At 39.2% G+C, this 15,685-nt stretch overlaps 1 protein-coding gene across 1 annotated transcript; it reads left to right on the top strand.

Moving 5' to 3' along the window:
• The first annotated feature begins 12,895 nt into the window (after positions 1–12,895).
• On the top strand, positions 12,896–14,917 carry LOC100663953 (olfactory receptor 7G1-like). Its single transcript, XM_064280596.1, has one exon. The coding sequence runs from the start codon at positions 13,299–13,301 to the stop codon at positions 14,328–14,330; it is 1,032 nt and encodes a 343-aa protein (XP_064136666.1). The 5' UTR covers positions 12,896–13,298; the 3' UTR covers positions 14,331–14,917.
• The last annotated feature ends 768 nt before the right edge of the window (positions 14,918–15,685 follow it).

Genomic DNA, 15,685 nt, shown 5'->3' with positions numbered 1-15,685 from the left:
TCTGTTTGAGTCCCTGCTTTCAACTCTCTTGGCTATATAACTGCAAATGAAATTATTGGGTCATATGATATTTCTATATTTAACTTTTTGATGAACCATCAAACTGTTTTCCACAGGGGCTGCACATTTTACATTTCCACCAACAATGTATGAAAACAAAACAAAACCATTGTCGCCGAGTCAATTCCAATTCCTAGTGACCCTATAGGACAGGGTAGAATTGCCCCATAGGATTTCCCTGGAATAACTGGTGAATTCAAATGGCTGAACTTTGGATTAGCAGCCAAGTTCTTAACCACTGCACCACAGGGCTCCAACAATGTATGAGGGTTCCAGTTTCTCCACATCCTTGACAACACTTGTTAGTTTTCATTTTTCTGATATTAGCCAACCTAGTGGTAGTGAACTGGTATCTCATCATGGTTTTGATTTGCATTTCCCTAAAGACTGATAGCATTGCTGATGTTAGATGGATTCCAGCTGAAAGGAAAGAATGCCAGAAAGATGTTTACTGTGTTTTGTTGATTATGCAAAGGGATTTGACAGTGTGGATCATAACAAATTATGGATAGCATTGCAAAGAATAGAAATTCCAGAACACTTAGTCGTGCTCATGAGAAAACTGTACTTAGACCAAGAAGCAAGTGTTTGAACGGAGCAAGCGGATACTGCATGGTTTATTTAAGAAAGGTGTGCATCAGAATTGTATCCTTTCAGCATGCTTATTCAGTCTGTAGGCTGAGCAAATACTCTGTGAAGCTGGACAGTATGAAGAAGAACATGACATCAGAATTGGAGAAAGACTCATTAACAACCTACATGCAAATGACGAAACACGGCTTGCTGAAAGTGAAGAGGACTTGAAGCACTTACTGATGAAGATCAAAGATCACAGCTTTCACTATGGATTACACCTCAACATAAAGAAAACCAAAATCCTCACAACTGGACTAACAAGCAACATTAGAATAAATGGAGAAAACATTGAAGTTGTCAATTATTTCATTTTACTTGGATACACAATCAACACCCATGGAAGTAGCAGTCAAGAAATCAAGCGATGCTTTGCGTTGGGCAAATCAGCTGCAAAAGACCTCATTAAAGTGTTAAAAAGCAAAGATATCACTTTAAGGGCTAAGGTGCGCCTGACCCAAGCCATGGTGTTTTCAGCCTCCTCATACGCATGTGAAGGTTGGACAATGAATAAAGAAGATCAAAAAAGAATTGATGCCTTTCAATTATGTTGTTGGCAAAGTATATTGAGTGTACCATGGACTGCCAGAAGAACAAACAAATCTGTCTCAGAAGGATGCTCATTAGAAGCGAGAATGGTGAGACTAGGTCTCAACAAAATGGGTTGACACAGGGGCAGCAAAACTGGGCTCAAGCACAACAACAATTGTGAGGATGACACAGGATCGGCCAGTGTTTCTTCCTGTTGCACACAGGGTCACCATGAGACAGAACCAACTCGATGGCACCTAACAGTAACAACACAGTAAGAGCCACTCCCAGTGAGCATGAGGGGGTATCTCGTTGTGGTTTTGATTTGTATTTCCCTAACTACTAACGATGTTAAGCATCTTTCCATGGCTTACTGGCCATTTGTGTATCTTCTTTGGAAAAATGTCTATTCAAGATTTTGTTCATTTTTAAATTGTGTCGTTTGTTTTTTTCATTGCGTTATAGAGGTTTTTTCTGATTCTGAACATTAAACCCCTGTCAGATATATGGTAGCCAAATGCATTCTCCTACTTCGTAGGCTGCCCCTTCTTTTTCCTGATAAAATCCATTGATGCACAAAAGCTTTAAATTTATTTTCATTTTTAATAACATTTTCATTAAAATATAATTAACTTACCGTGAAATTTATCCTTTTAAAATGTCCAATTTGGTGGTTTTTAGTACATTGACAAAGGTGTTCATTGATCACCATTATCTAATTCCAGAACATTTTAATCACCCCCAAAACTAAATCCTACATAATTAAGTCACTGCACATTTCTCTGAACCGTCAGTTCCTGAAAACCACTAATCCGATTTCTATATCATATGGCCTTTTCTTAGATCTTATTTCTTTCGTTTATTGTAGTGTATTGAAGATTCGTCCATGCTGCAGAATGTGTCATAACTTCATTCCGTATTTGCTGAGTAATAGTCCAGTGTGTCGCTGCACCACATGTTGTCATTCGTAGGTTGATGGACCTCTGAGTTGTTTCCACTGGTTTGCTGTTAGGACTCATGATGCTACGGACATTTTAGCACAACCTTTGTATAGACACAGTTTTTCATTCACCTTGAGTGTAAACTTGGAGAGGAATTGCTGAGCCATAAACTAACTTTATGTTTAACATTTTGAGAAATTCAAACTGTTTGACAAAGTGGCTGCACAATTTTCCCTCCCCCCAACAGTGTATGAGAGTTCCCATTTCTCCACATTCTCTCTAATATTTGGTATTATCTGCTTTTATTTCCTTATTTATTCATTGATTTTTTGTATAGCCATCCTCACAGCAGTGAAGTGGTATCTCATTGCGTGTGTGTGTATGTGTGTTTTCCTTTTTTAAATTTTATTGTGGTAAGATACATATAACAAAAAGTTTGCCACTCAACTAATTTTAAATGTGCGATTCAATGAGATTAACTACATTTACTATGTTGTGCTACCATCGACACTATTCGTTTCAAAAAGCTTTACATCACCCCCAAGAGAAATTCAGTATCCCTTCAGCAGTGACTCCTATTCCCTCACCCTCAGCTTCTGGAAACCACTAATAAACTTTGCTCTCTAAGCGTTTGTGTAACTAGACACCTTGTGTAATTAGGATCATAAAATACTTGCCCTTTCGTGTCCAACTTATTTCACTCAGCATGAAGTTTTCAAGGTTCGTCCAAGTTCTGGCATGTGTCAAAACTTCATTTCTCTTTACAGCTGAATAATATTTCTTTGTACGGACATGCAAAATTTTGCTAATGTCTTCATCTGTTGATGGACACATGGCTTGTTTCCACCTTTGGTTATTGTAAACACTGCTGTGATAAACACTGCCGCACAAGTATCTGTCTCAGTTTCAGTGTCATGGAATGAATTATGTCCCCCCAAAAAATGTGTATCAACTTGTTTAGGCCATGATTCCCAGTATTCTGTAGTTGTCCTCCATTTTGTGATTGTAATTTTGTGCTAAAAGTTTAGGGTGGGATTGTAACACGACCCTTACCCAGGTCACATCCCGGATAAAAAGTAAAGGGAGTTTCCTTGGGATGTGGCCTACACCACCTTTAATCTTTTAAGAGATAAAAAGAAAGAGAAGCAAGCAGAGTGTTGGGGACCTCATACCACCAAGAAAGCAGCACCAGGAGCAGAGCTTGTCTTTTGGACCCAGGGTCCCTGTGCCTGGGAAGCTCCTAGACCATAGGAAGGCTAAGAACAAGGACCATCTTTCAGAGCTGACAGAGAGAGAAAGCCTTCCCTTGGAGCTGACGCTTTTAGCCTGCTTTACTGTGAGCAGATAAATTTCTCTTTGTTAAAGCCATCCACTTGTGGTATTTCTGTTATGGCAGCCTTAGATAACTAAGACACCCAGCTTTCAAGTCTCTTGGGCATATACCTAGAAATGAAATTGCTGAGTCATATGGTATTTCAATATTTAACTTTTTGAAGAACTTTCAAACTTTTCCACAGGGGCTGCACATTTTACATTACACCAACAATGTACGAGGGTTCCAATTGTTCCACATGCTTGACAATACTAGTTAGTTTCCATTTTTCTGATACTCGCCACCCTAGTGGTAGTGAAGTGGTATCTCATTGTGGTTTTGATTTGCATTTCCCTAAAGACTAATCCGGTTGAACATCCCTTCATGTGCTTATTGCCCATTTGTATATCTTCTCTGAGGCATTGGTGATGCAATCGTATCCCACCCATATGGGAGAACTGAGTGTGATACACAGCCAATTACCTCATGTCAGGCCACCAACTGTCTTGAATGTTGCTACGATGCTAACCAGATTACTATGAACTCCAAAATTAAGACAGAATGGGAAGAAAGGCATGGAAATCTACTTCTGAAAAGATAGCCAGTGAGAACCCTATAGATCACAACAGAACATTGTCTGATCTTCAAACAATCGTACTGATGGCCCAGGATTTTTTGTTTTGTTGTGCACAGGGTCACCATAAGTCAACAACAATAACATCATCTCTGATGACATACCTATTTAAATTCTTGCTCATTACGACTGTTGTTTATCTTCTGTTGTTGAGTTGTAAGTGTTCTTTGTATATTCCAGATATTAACTATTATCAGATATATGGTTCTCAAATGTTTTCTCCCATTCTGTACATTGTCTCTTTACGTTCTTGATACATTTCTTTGATGCACTTTTTTTTTTTTTTCAATTTCATTGGTTCTGTTTATCTTCACCTGGTAGCTTAGTGGTTAAGAGTTTGGCTGCTAACCCAAAAGTTGGCAGTTCAAAACCACCAGACACTTATTGGAAACTCTATGGGACAATCCTTCTCTGTCCTAATGTGTTGCTATGAGTCAGAACCAGCTCGAGGGCACCTAACAACAACAACAACAATTAATCTATGCATACGAAAGCTGGGCAATGAATAAGGAAATCAAAAGAAGAAACGATGCCCTTGAATTATGGTGTTGGCAAAGAATATTGAGTATACCACAGGCTGCCAAAAGAAGGAACAAATCTGTCTTGGAAGAAGTATAGCCAGAATGAACATTAGAAACAAAAATGAGATTTTGACTCACATATCTTGGACATGTTATCAGGAGGGACCAGTCCCTGGAGAAGGACATCATGCTTGGTAAAGTAGAGGATCTGCAAAAAAGAGGAAGACCCTCAATGAGATGGATTGACACAGTAGCTGCAGCAAAGGCTCAGGCTTAACGACGATTGTGAGGATGGTGCAGGAACAGGCAGCGTTTGGTTCTGTTGTACATAAGGTCACTATGACTCACAACAGTCTTGAGGGCACCTGGCAACGACGACAGCATTTATCTATTTTGTCTTTGTTGCTTGTGCTTTTGGTGCCAATTAAGAATTCATTGTCAAAAATAAGGCCTTGAAGTTTTACTCTTATGTTTTTTTATAAGAGTTTCATGGTTTTACTTCTTAAATTTAGGCCATTGGATACATTTTGAGTTAATTTTTACATATGGTGTGAGGTATGGGTCCATCTTCATTCTTTTGCATTTGTCCAGTTCTCCCAGCACCATTTATTAAAGAGGCTGTTCCTTCTCCATTTAGTGGACTTGGTACCCTTGTCAAAAATCAATTTGGCATAAATGTATGAGTTTACTTCTCTGCTCTTAATTCTATTCCATTGGTTTATATGTTCATCCTTATATCATTACAACACTATTTTGATTAGTTTCTTTATAGTATGTTTCAAAATCAGGAAATGTGAGTCTTCCTATTTTATTGATCTTTTTTAAGAGTGTTTTGGCTATTTAGTTTTACATGAATTTTAGGAATAACATTTTCATCTCTGAAAAAGAGCTGTTAGAAATTTGATAAATATTGCATCGAATCTGTAGTTTACTTTGGGGACTATTGACATGTTAACAATATTGAGAGTTCCAGTCCATAAACAGAGAATATCTTTCCACTGATTTAGATCTTCTTTAATTTCCTTCAGCAATGGTTCATAGTTTTCATTATAAAAGTATTTTCCTCTGTGGTTAATTTTATTCCTAGATATCTTATTCTATTATATGCCATTGTAAGAGGAAATGCCTTCTTCTAACATGCTTCATTGCTGACATATAGGTAAAACAAGAGATTTTTGTGTTGTTCATGTACCCTGCTACTTGGTTGAAATCATTTGTTAGTAATAGTAGCTTTGCTGTGGATTCTTTGGGATTTTTCATATATGTAGAATCATGTCATCTGTGAATGGAGATAATTTTTCCTTTCCTTTCAGGTTTGAATGCCTTTTATTTCTTTTTCTTGCCTAATTTCTCTGGTTAGAACTTCGAGTCCAATGTTGAATAGCAGTGGTAAGGGAGGGTGTTTTTATCTTATTCCTGATTTTAGAGGGGAAATCTTTCAGTCTTTCCCTATTGAGTATGATATTTACTATGGGTTTTTCATAACTGCTCATTATAACGTTAAGAAATTTCCCTTCTATTCCGAGTTTCTGGAGTGTTTTCTCATGAAAGGGTGTTGGACTTTGTCCAATTTTTTTTTTTTTTTACATCGATTGAGATGATCATGTGGTGTATTAACATTCATCAATTTTCTTATGTTTTATTTTGGGCAAAATTCTACTTGGTAATAGCATATAGTTTTCTTAGTACACTGTTAGATTTGGTTTGCCAGTATTTTGTTGAGTATCTTCACACTGATATTCATAACAGATATTGTCTTTGCAATAGCCAAAAGACTTATGGCTGGCTTTAAAGTCACCTACACACTAACAACTCCCAAATTTATATCTTCCAGAAGGAACACTCTCCTGGATTCCAGACTTCTGTAGTGAACTGCTCACTTAATATCACCGTGTGAATTCCTAACAGGCACCTCAAATTCAACATACTCTAAAATACTACACTGATACTTAGATTTTGCCCACAGTATTTCCAATCACTCTTGATGGCAACCCTATTCTTCAAGGTGCTGAGCAGTTTTCTCTAACTGAGCATCATCTTTGATCCCTCTCTCTTTTTTATACCCCATGCCCACTTTTTCAGAAAACCCTGTTGTCTATACAATACAAATATATTCAGATTTCCACCAAAATTCACCACTTCCACAGTTATCACCAAGGTGAAAGCCACCACCATTCCAGGAATATTACAAAATCACTACACATAGTGACCCTGTGTCGGCCTTTGCCATCAGGAGACTGTTTGAATAATCTGTCTGACACTACATCTTTGATCTCATCTTTTCTATTCTCCATATCATTCACTCCATTTCAACCTTCCTGGCCTCTGTATGATCTGATCATTGATTTTTTTTCCGAATTATTGATCTTGTGGGTCATCATTTTTGCTTTGCTTTTCTTCAAGGATATTAAGTTAGATTTTACTGATAATATTTGAATGGGAAGATTTTTTTCCCCTCCATGTTTTTCCATCTGTATACTCACTATTTCTTGTCTAACATGTTCACAGTAGCCCTCACCAGTCACCACTCCTCTAATCCTGACTTCCTTTTCCTGACTCTCGTGGTACAGTAAATTGAGACTATCACAATTTCAGCCACTGTGCTAACAGATAGCTTGGTTCATATTCTCCTTGGAGGCTTTTCTGAAACTTTCAGCTGTTCTAAGTCTGTATTCATGGTCCAGTCAGTGTCCACAACTCTTGTGTTCACCTAGGTTTTTCAAATAAAAAATTCTAACTCTGCCCTTGATTTCAATGCCAAATTTTTTCTAGAATATTTTGTCCTCTTTATCTGAATGAGTAAACTTACAGCTAAAAGTTCTTGCTTTGTACACAAATCCATAGCTCACCATACTCACCACTAATGTTTCTGTTCTTTTTTTAGTACCTGGAAAACATAACTGGTATATATATATATATATATATATATATATATATATATATATATATATATATATATTGCACTTTAAGTGAAAGTTAAAAATCAAGTCAGTCTCTCATACAAAAAAAATTTATATACACTCTGCTATGTACTCCTAGTTGCTCTCCCCCATTGGGATAGCACACTCCTTCTCTCCATGCTGTATTCCCCATGTCCATTCAGCCAGCTTCTGTTCCCCTGTGCCACCTCAATGCCTCTCCAGACAGGAGCTGCCCACATAGTCTCATGTGTCTACTTGGGCCAAGAAACTCACTCATCACCGGTATCATTTTTTATCTTATACTCCAATCTGATCTCTATCTAAAGAGTTGGCTTTGGGAATGGTTCCAGTCTTGGGCTAACAGAAGGTCTGGGGATGATAACCTCTGAGGTCCTTCTAGTCTCACTCAGACCATTAAGTCTGGTCTTTTTATGAGAACTTAAGACCTGCATCCCACTGCTCACCTGCTCCATCAGGGACTCTCTGTTGTGTTCCCTGTCAGGGCAGTCATCAGTTATAGCCAGGCACCATCTAGTTCTTCTGGTCTCAGGCTGATGTAGTCTCTTATTTATGTGGCCCTTTCTGTCTCTTGGACTCATAATTACCTTGTGTCTTTGGTGTTCTTCATTCTCCTTTGCTCCAGGTTGGTTGAGACCAATTGATGTATCTTAGACAGCCACTTGCTAGTGTTTAACACCTCAGGCACTACTCACCAAAGTGAGATGCAGAATGTTTTCTTAATAGATTTTATTATGCCAGTTGACCTAGATGCCCCCTGAAACCATGGTCCCCAGACCCTCACCCCTGCCACTCCGGCCTTCAAAAGGCTCGGTTTGTTCAGGAAACTTCTTTGCTTTTGGTTTAGTCCAGTTGTGCTGACCTCTCCTGTATTGTGTGTTGTCTTTCCATTCACCTAAAATAGTTCTTGACTACTATCTAATTAGTGAATACCCCTCTCCCTTCCTCCCTCTCCACTCACATAACCATCAACATAACTTGCATTTTTATGTTTCAGATCTTTCTGTGGTACAAGAAAAAGTTTAACTTTTTGGGGTGACCAACTATATTTTGTTCTATTTTGTCTATTATTTCATGTGTCTGAAGTGAATGCGGTTAAGATGGCAAAGGGTAACATCATAATTTCATCCTATCTCAAGTTGGTTTTCAAAAGTTTATATATTAATAAACTTCATATGTTTTTCTTGCTGTTGTTAGGTGCCGTCGAGTCAGTTCCGACTCATAGCGACCCTATGCACAACAGAACAAAACACTGCCCAGTCCTGAGCCATCCTTACAATAGTTGTTATGCTTGATGCCATTGATGTAGCCACTGTGTCAATCCATCTTGTCGAGGGTCTTCCTCTTTTCCTCTGACCCTCACTTTGCCAAGCATGATGTCCTTTTCTAGAGACTGATCCTTCCTGACAACATGTCCAAAGTAAGTAAGACGCAGTCTCGCCATCCTTGCTTCTAAGGAGTATTCTGGTTGTACTTCTTCCAAGACAGATTTATTCGTTCTTCTGGCAGTCCACGGTATACTCAATATTCTTCACCAACACAATTCAAAGGCATCAGTTCTTCTTAGGTCTTCCTTATTCATTGTCCAGCTTTCACATGCATATGATGCAAACGAAAATACCATGGCTTGGGTCAGGAGCACCTTAGTCTTCAAGGTGACATCTTTGCTTTTCAACACTTTAAAGAGGTCCTTTGCAGCAGATTTACCCAATGCAAGGCCTCTTTTGATTTCTTGACTGCTGCTTCCAAGGGCGTTGATTGTGGATCCAAGTAAAATGAAATCCTTGACAACTTTAAACTTTTCTCCATTTATCATGATGTTGCTCATTGGTCCAGTTGTGAGGATTTTTGTTTTCTTTATGTTGAGGTGCAATCCATACTGAAGGCTGTGGTCTTTGATCTTCATTAGTAAGTGCTTCAAGTCCTCTTCACTTTCAGCAAGCAAGGCTGTGTCATCTGCATAATGCAGGTTGTTATTGAGTCTTCCTCCAATCCTGATGCCCTGTTCTTCTTCATATAGTCCAGCTTCTCAGATTATTTGTTCAGCATACAGATTGAATAGGTATGGTGAAAGAATACAGCCCTGGTGCACACCTTTCCTGACTTTAAACCAATCAGTATACCCTTGTTCTGTCTGAGCAACTACCTCTTGATTTATGTAGAGGTTCCTCATGAGCACAATTAAGTGTTCTGGAATTCTCATTCTTCGCAATGCTATTCGTAATTTGTTATGGTCCACACAGTGAAATGCCTTTGCATAGTCAATAAAACACAGGTAAACGTCCTTCTGGTATTCTCTGCTTTCAGCCAGGATCCATCTGACATCAGCAATGATATCCCTGGTTCCACGTCCTCTTCTGAAACTGGCCTGAATTTCTGGCAGTTCCCTGTGGATATCCTGCTGTAGCCGTTTTTGAATGATCTTCAGCAAAATTTTACTTGCATGTGATATTAATGACATTTCTCTATAATTTCCACTTTTGGTTGAATCACCTTTCTTGGAAATAGGCTTAAATATGGAAATCTTCCAGTCAGTTGGCCAGAAAGCTGTCTTCCATATTTCTTGGCATAGACAAGTGAACATCTCCAGCACTGCGTCCGTTTGTTGAAACATCTCAGTTGATATTCCATCAATTCCTGGAGCCTTGTTTTTCGCCAATGCCTTCAGGGCAGCTTGGATTTCTTCCTTCAGTACCATCAATTCCTGATCATATGCTACCTCTTGAAATGGTTGAACATGGACTAATTCTTTTTGGTATTATGACTCTGTATTCCTTCCATCTTCTTTTGATGCTTCTTGCGTTCTTTAATATTTTCCCTGTAGAATCCTTCACTATTGCAACTCGAGGCTTGAATTTTTTCTTCAGTTCTTTCAGCTTGAGAAACACCGAACCTGTTCTTCCCTTTTGGTTTTCTATTTCCAGCTCTTTGCACATGTCAGTATAATACTTTACTTAGTCTTCTCGAGAGGCCCTTTGAAATCTTCTGTTCAGTTCTTTTACTTCATCAATTCTTCCTTTTGCTTTAGCTTCTCGACATTCGAGAGCAAGTTTCAGAGTCTCCTCTGACATCCGTCTTGGTCTTTTTTTTCTTTCCTGTCTTTTCAATAACATCTTGCTTTCTCCATGTATGATGTCCTTGATGTCATTCCACAACTCGTCCGGTCTTCAATGCATCAAATCTATTCTTGAGATGGTCTCTAAATTCAGGTGGGATATACTCAAGGTCATATTTTGGCTCTCGTGGACTTGCTCTGATTTTCTTCTGTTTCACCTTGGGCTTGCATAGGAGCAATTGATGGTCTGTTCCACAGTCGGCCCCTGCCTGGCCTTGTTCTGACCAATGATATTGAGCTTTCCCATCGTCTCTTTCCACAGATGTAGCCAATTTTATTTCTGTGTGTTCCATCTGGTGAGGTCCATGTGTATAGTCACTGTTTATGTTGGTGAAAGAAGGTATTTGCAATGAAGAAGTCATTGATCTTGCAAAATTCTATCATTCGATCTCTGGCATTGTTTCTATCACCAAGGCCATATTTTCCAACTAGTGACCCTTCTTCTTTGTTTCCAACTTTCACATTAAAATCACCAGTAATTATCAATATGTCTTGATTGCATGTTCAATCAATTCCAGACTGCAGCAGCTAATAAAATTCTTCTATTTCTTCATCTTTGGCCCTTGCGGTTGGTGCATAAATTTGAATAATAGTTGTATTAACTGGTCTTCCTTGTAGGCGTATGGATGTGTACTGTGGGGGCTTGCATGTTGCTGTGATGCTGGGAGCTATGCCACCAGTATTCAAAGTTTATATAGGAATAGTTAAATGTAGATAAATACATGAAATATATAATTGATGAAAAGTAAATCTTTTTATGTGAATACTAAATTGGAACACCATCTTCATTTATAAAAATAAGTTTTTTATCTAACTACGTTTTTTTTCACATCTACTGAGTCTATGGATAAACCTGCATAGAAATGCCTAACCAGTGACATTGTAATTTCTCACAACTGTAGTAAAAATCAGGAGCCAAAACATAAACTCAAAATATAAAGCGATGTTGGTGAGAATTTGTCTTACATACTTTGGACATATAACCAGGAGGGACCAATCCTTGGGGAACGACATCATGTTTGGCAATGTAGAGAGTCACTGAGAAAGAGGAGGACACTCAATGGCATGGATTGACACAATGTCTTCATCAATGCTATTGAACATACAAACTGTTGTGAGGATGGTGTAGGACACTGTTTCGTTCCGTTATAAGTGGGGTCATTATGAATCACAACCAACAAGACAACATCTAAAAACAACAACATACATAAACTATATTTTCGCAAATAAAATAGGTATCATGCTTTGTAATGTCATTAGTAATTAAATAAAGAAGACTGGAATGCAATTAGGTAAGGATGGTTTGTTCATGTGTACAAGTTGTGTGACATGGAGATGAGCAGAAAAGGGTGGAGAGAGGTGAATGGAATGTAGCTGGCTTCCTCAGGAAATCATCCACCTTGAATTCCACCTTTTATTTTCTTGGTCTTTAAGGATTTGCACTGTCTTTAATCAGAATGACAATAAAAGTGTTTGGCTAATGAGGAGCTTAGGTTATTGATCCCCCAGGGAAAGAGAGACTGCAAATAGTCTGGCCTATAACCCCCTCATTCAACAGCCCTTCTCCAATCAGGAAGCAGCACGCCTGAGACTCCACCCACAGATGATCCTCTTGCCCGGGAGCCCAGAGTCTCACTCAGTCTGTCTGCATTTCCCGAGGACAGAACTTCTGCCTACATCAACCAACATCCAGGACAGATGTTAAGAATCATTCCTCAGTGATGCCATCCAGGTAACCTAGAATCCCTTAGTTAATGTTTGGAAAGGAGGACAGATGTTTCACTACAGGTTCATCCAGAGGAAGCTGTGATGAGTGTTGTTGTTGTTAGGTGCCATTCAGTTGGTTCCAAATCATAGCAACCCCGTGTACAGCAGAACAAAACATTGCCCAATCCTGTGACAACCTCACAATCATTGCTATACTTGAGACCGCTGTTGCTCATTGTTGCTGCCACTTTGTCAATCCATCCTGATGAAGGTCTTTCTCTCAACAGGGAGTTACAAGAGTACATGCATAAAATGATTGGAACTAAGTTTTCCATGGACTCTTGCCCAACTGTTTTCCATCTTCCTGACACGTTTCCTTGTATCTTTGCACCAGGCTCAAAGAACTCTCATTCTATCTATCTCCTACTCTGTCTCTGCAATGACATGACCATTTTTCTCCTGAACAGAAATCTACACCTTCTCAAACATAATGATTCTTATAGAATTCTCTAATATTTACTTACATTCTTGTGGTGGAGAAGGAGGGTTTATCGACTTTATCTCATCTTCTAATTCCAGGTTCTTAACACACATTTTTAGTATGTCCTTTGCCCAGCTCTGGTCATGGAGATACCTGGAGTCAGAGATAGACACATCACACTATTTTCCTAGTTCTTCTGTTTTCTCTTTATAAAACTGCCTAATATTTAAAATGATCATATGAGCACAGATAATATTAAAAAAAAAAAGAACAGCATTTCACCTCTTTCAAGAATAAAAAAAAGCTTACGTTCAGCTCTATCAGATTCAGATTTTTATTTATTTATTTTTTAATAACCAAATAATACACATACAGAGGACACAAGTTTTGTAGTGCCCTCAATTCCTCTCCTTCCCTTCCACAGATGACATTTGCCTCTGGTGCTGAAGCTGCTGCTGATCCAGCGACCACACATTTGATTGTCTTATCATTCTTCTTTTCCATCAGCTTCATGAACAATATGGAACCCAGAAACCAAACAGGAGTTTCAGAGTTCTTTCTTCTGGGATTAACAGAAGATTCAGAACTCCAGCCCCTTCTCTACAACATCTTTCTGTTCATGTACCTGGTGACCATCATGGGAAACCTGCTTATCATCCTGGCTGTCAGCTATGACTCCCACCTCCACACTCCCATGTACTTCTTTCTCTCTAATCTGTCCTTTACAGATATCTGTTTAAGTACAACGACAGTCCCAAAGATGCTGGTGAACATCAAGACACAGAGAAAATCTATCACTTACACAGGCTGCCTCACCCAGGTATATGCTGTTCTGGTATTTGGAGGTTTTGAAAATTTTCTCCTTGGAGTAATGGCCTATGACCGCTATATAGCCATTTGTCACCCGCTGACCTACACGATCATTATGAACCCCCACCTCCTTTGCCTGCTGATTCTACTCTCTTTGTTCATTAGCATCATAAATGCCCTGGTCCATAGTCTAATGTTGTTGCCACTGTCTTTCTGCACAAACCTGGAAATCCCCCACTTCTTCTGTGAACTTGCTCAGGTTCTCAAACACACTTGTTCCAATATCTTCATCAATAACCTGGTGCTATATTTTATGACATGCATATTTGGTGGTATTACTCTCTCTGGGATCATTTTCTCTTATGCCCAAATTGTCTCCTCCATTCTGAGAATGCCATCAAGGGGTGGAAAGTATAAAGTTTTTTCCACCTGTGGATCTCATCTCTCAGTTGTTTTCTTGTTCTATGGGACAGTCTTTGGGGTGTATATTAGTTCTCCATTTACACACTCTTCCTGGAAGACAGCAGTAGCCTCAGTGATGTACCTTGTGGTCCCTCAAATGATGAATCCTTTTATCTACAGCCTGAGGAACAGGGACATGATGGGAGCCTTGAGAAAAATCATTGGTAGGATACCTCCTTTTTAGTGATTGTGTCTTCTGCTTTGAGCTTGGGTTTCTAGAATGAGTAAAAGTAAAAGCAACACTGGCGAGACAGAATTCCTAACTTTTCGTTCAGCAAGTTCTTCTAAATTGACTAGAGGACATAATGGCTAAGTATTATATTAATGAGTCAAAAATGTCCTCTGCTTATTGGCCCCCAGTTGTTAACTTATTCATAGCAGGCTCAAAAGAGTCTGCCAATGTCAAACTCTAATTTGTTCCTAACCGACCATTTTATAAATCACCCAAATAAGCAGAATTTCACCAACTTAGAGCCTGCCTCCTTTACTTACCCCACAAAAATGCACCCAGCGTCTGCTATCCATCGATGAGGTAAAACCCTGTAGGTATAAGGATGCTAGTGTCCTGCTACCTTTGGAGTTCCTCTGATAGAGAGATGTTCCACATTGCTACAGTTAGTAACCTCATAGGGACATGTAACCTCCTTCCTTCCTTCTGCTTTTTCCTGGGAGTTTTTACACCTTCTTCCTCTTCTGTCATCTCTCTGTACCTCTTGCTCTGGATGACCTCCTGCTGTAGAAGATTACACCCTACTTGTAGCTGTCAATGCGTCAGCCCTAATAAACACCTATTCAACTGCTATCTCATGGGCATAACATTTTTCTTTCTTTTTTTTTTTTTTTAAATTGTGCTTTAAATGAAAGTTTACAAATCAAGTGAGTCTCTTTTACAAAAACTTACACACCCCTGGTTATGTAACCCTAGCTGCTCTTCCCCTAATGTGACAGCACACTTCTTCTCTCCACCCTGTACTTCTGTGTCCATTCAACCAGTTTCTGTCCCCCTTTGCCTTCTCTTCTCACCCCCAGACAGGAGGTGCTCACATAATCTCATGTGTCTAGTTGACCCAAGAAGCTCACTCTTCATCAGTATCATTTTCTGTCTTACAGTCCAGCCCAATCTCTGTTTGAAGAGTTGGCTTTGGGAATGGTTCCGTCTTGGGCTAACAGAGGCTCCAGGGAACATGACATCTGCGGTCCCTCCAGTCTTAGTTAGACCATTAAGTCTGGTCTTTCCACAAGAATTTGAAATCTGCATCCCACTGTTCTCCTGCTCCGTCAGGGATTATCTGTTTTGTTCCCTGTCAGGGTAATCATCGATGGTAGTCAGGCACCATCCAGTTCTTCTGAGCTCAGGCTGATGTGTTCTCTGGGTTATGTGGCACTTTCTGTCTCTTGGGCTCATATTTACCTTGTGTCTTTGGTATTCATCGTTTTCCTTTGCTTCAGGTGGGTTGAGACCAATTGGTGCATCTTAGATGGCCACTTACTAGCATTTAAGGCCCCAGATGCCACTCACCAAAGTGGGATGCAGAGAGT

The sequence above is a fragment of the Loxodonta africana genome, chromosome 3 (assembly GCF_030014295.1).
Source record: "Loxodonta africana isolate mLoxAfr1 chromosome 3, mLoxAfr1.hap2, whole genome shotgun sequence".
In the NCBI taxonomy this organism is placed as follows: domain Eukaryota; kingdom Metazoa; phylum Chordata; class Mammalia; order Proboscidea; family Elephantidae; genus Loxodonta; species Loxodonta africana.
Note: the sequence above shows the minus strand (reverse complement) of the source record. Positions and strands in the feature narration are given on the sequence as shown.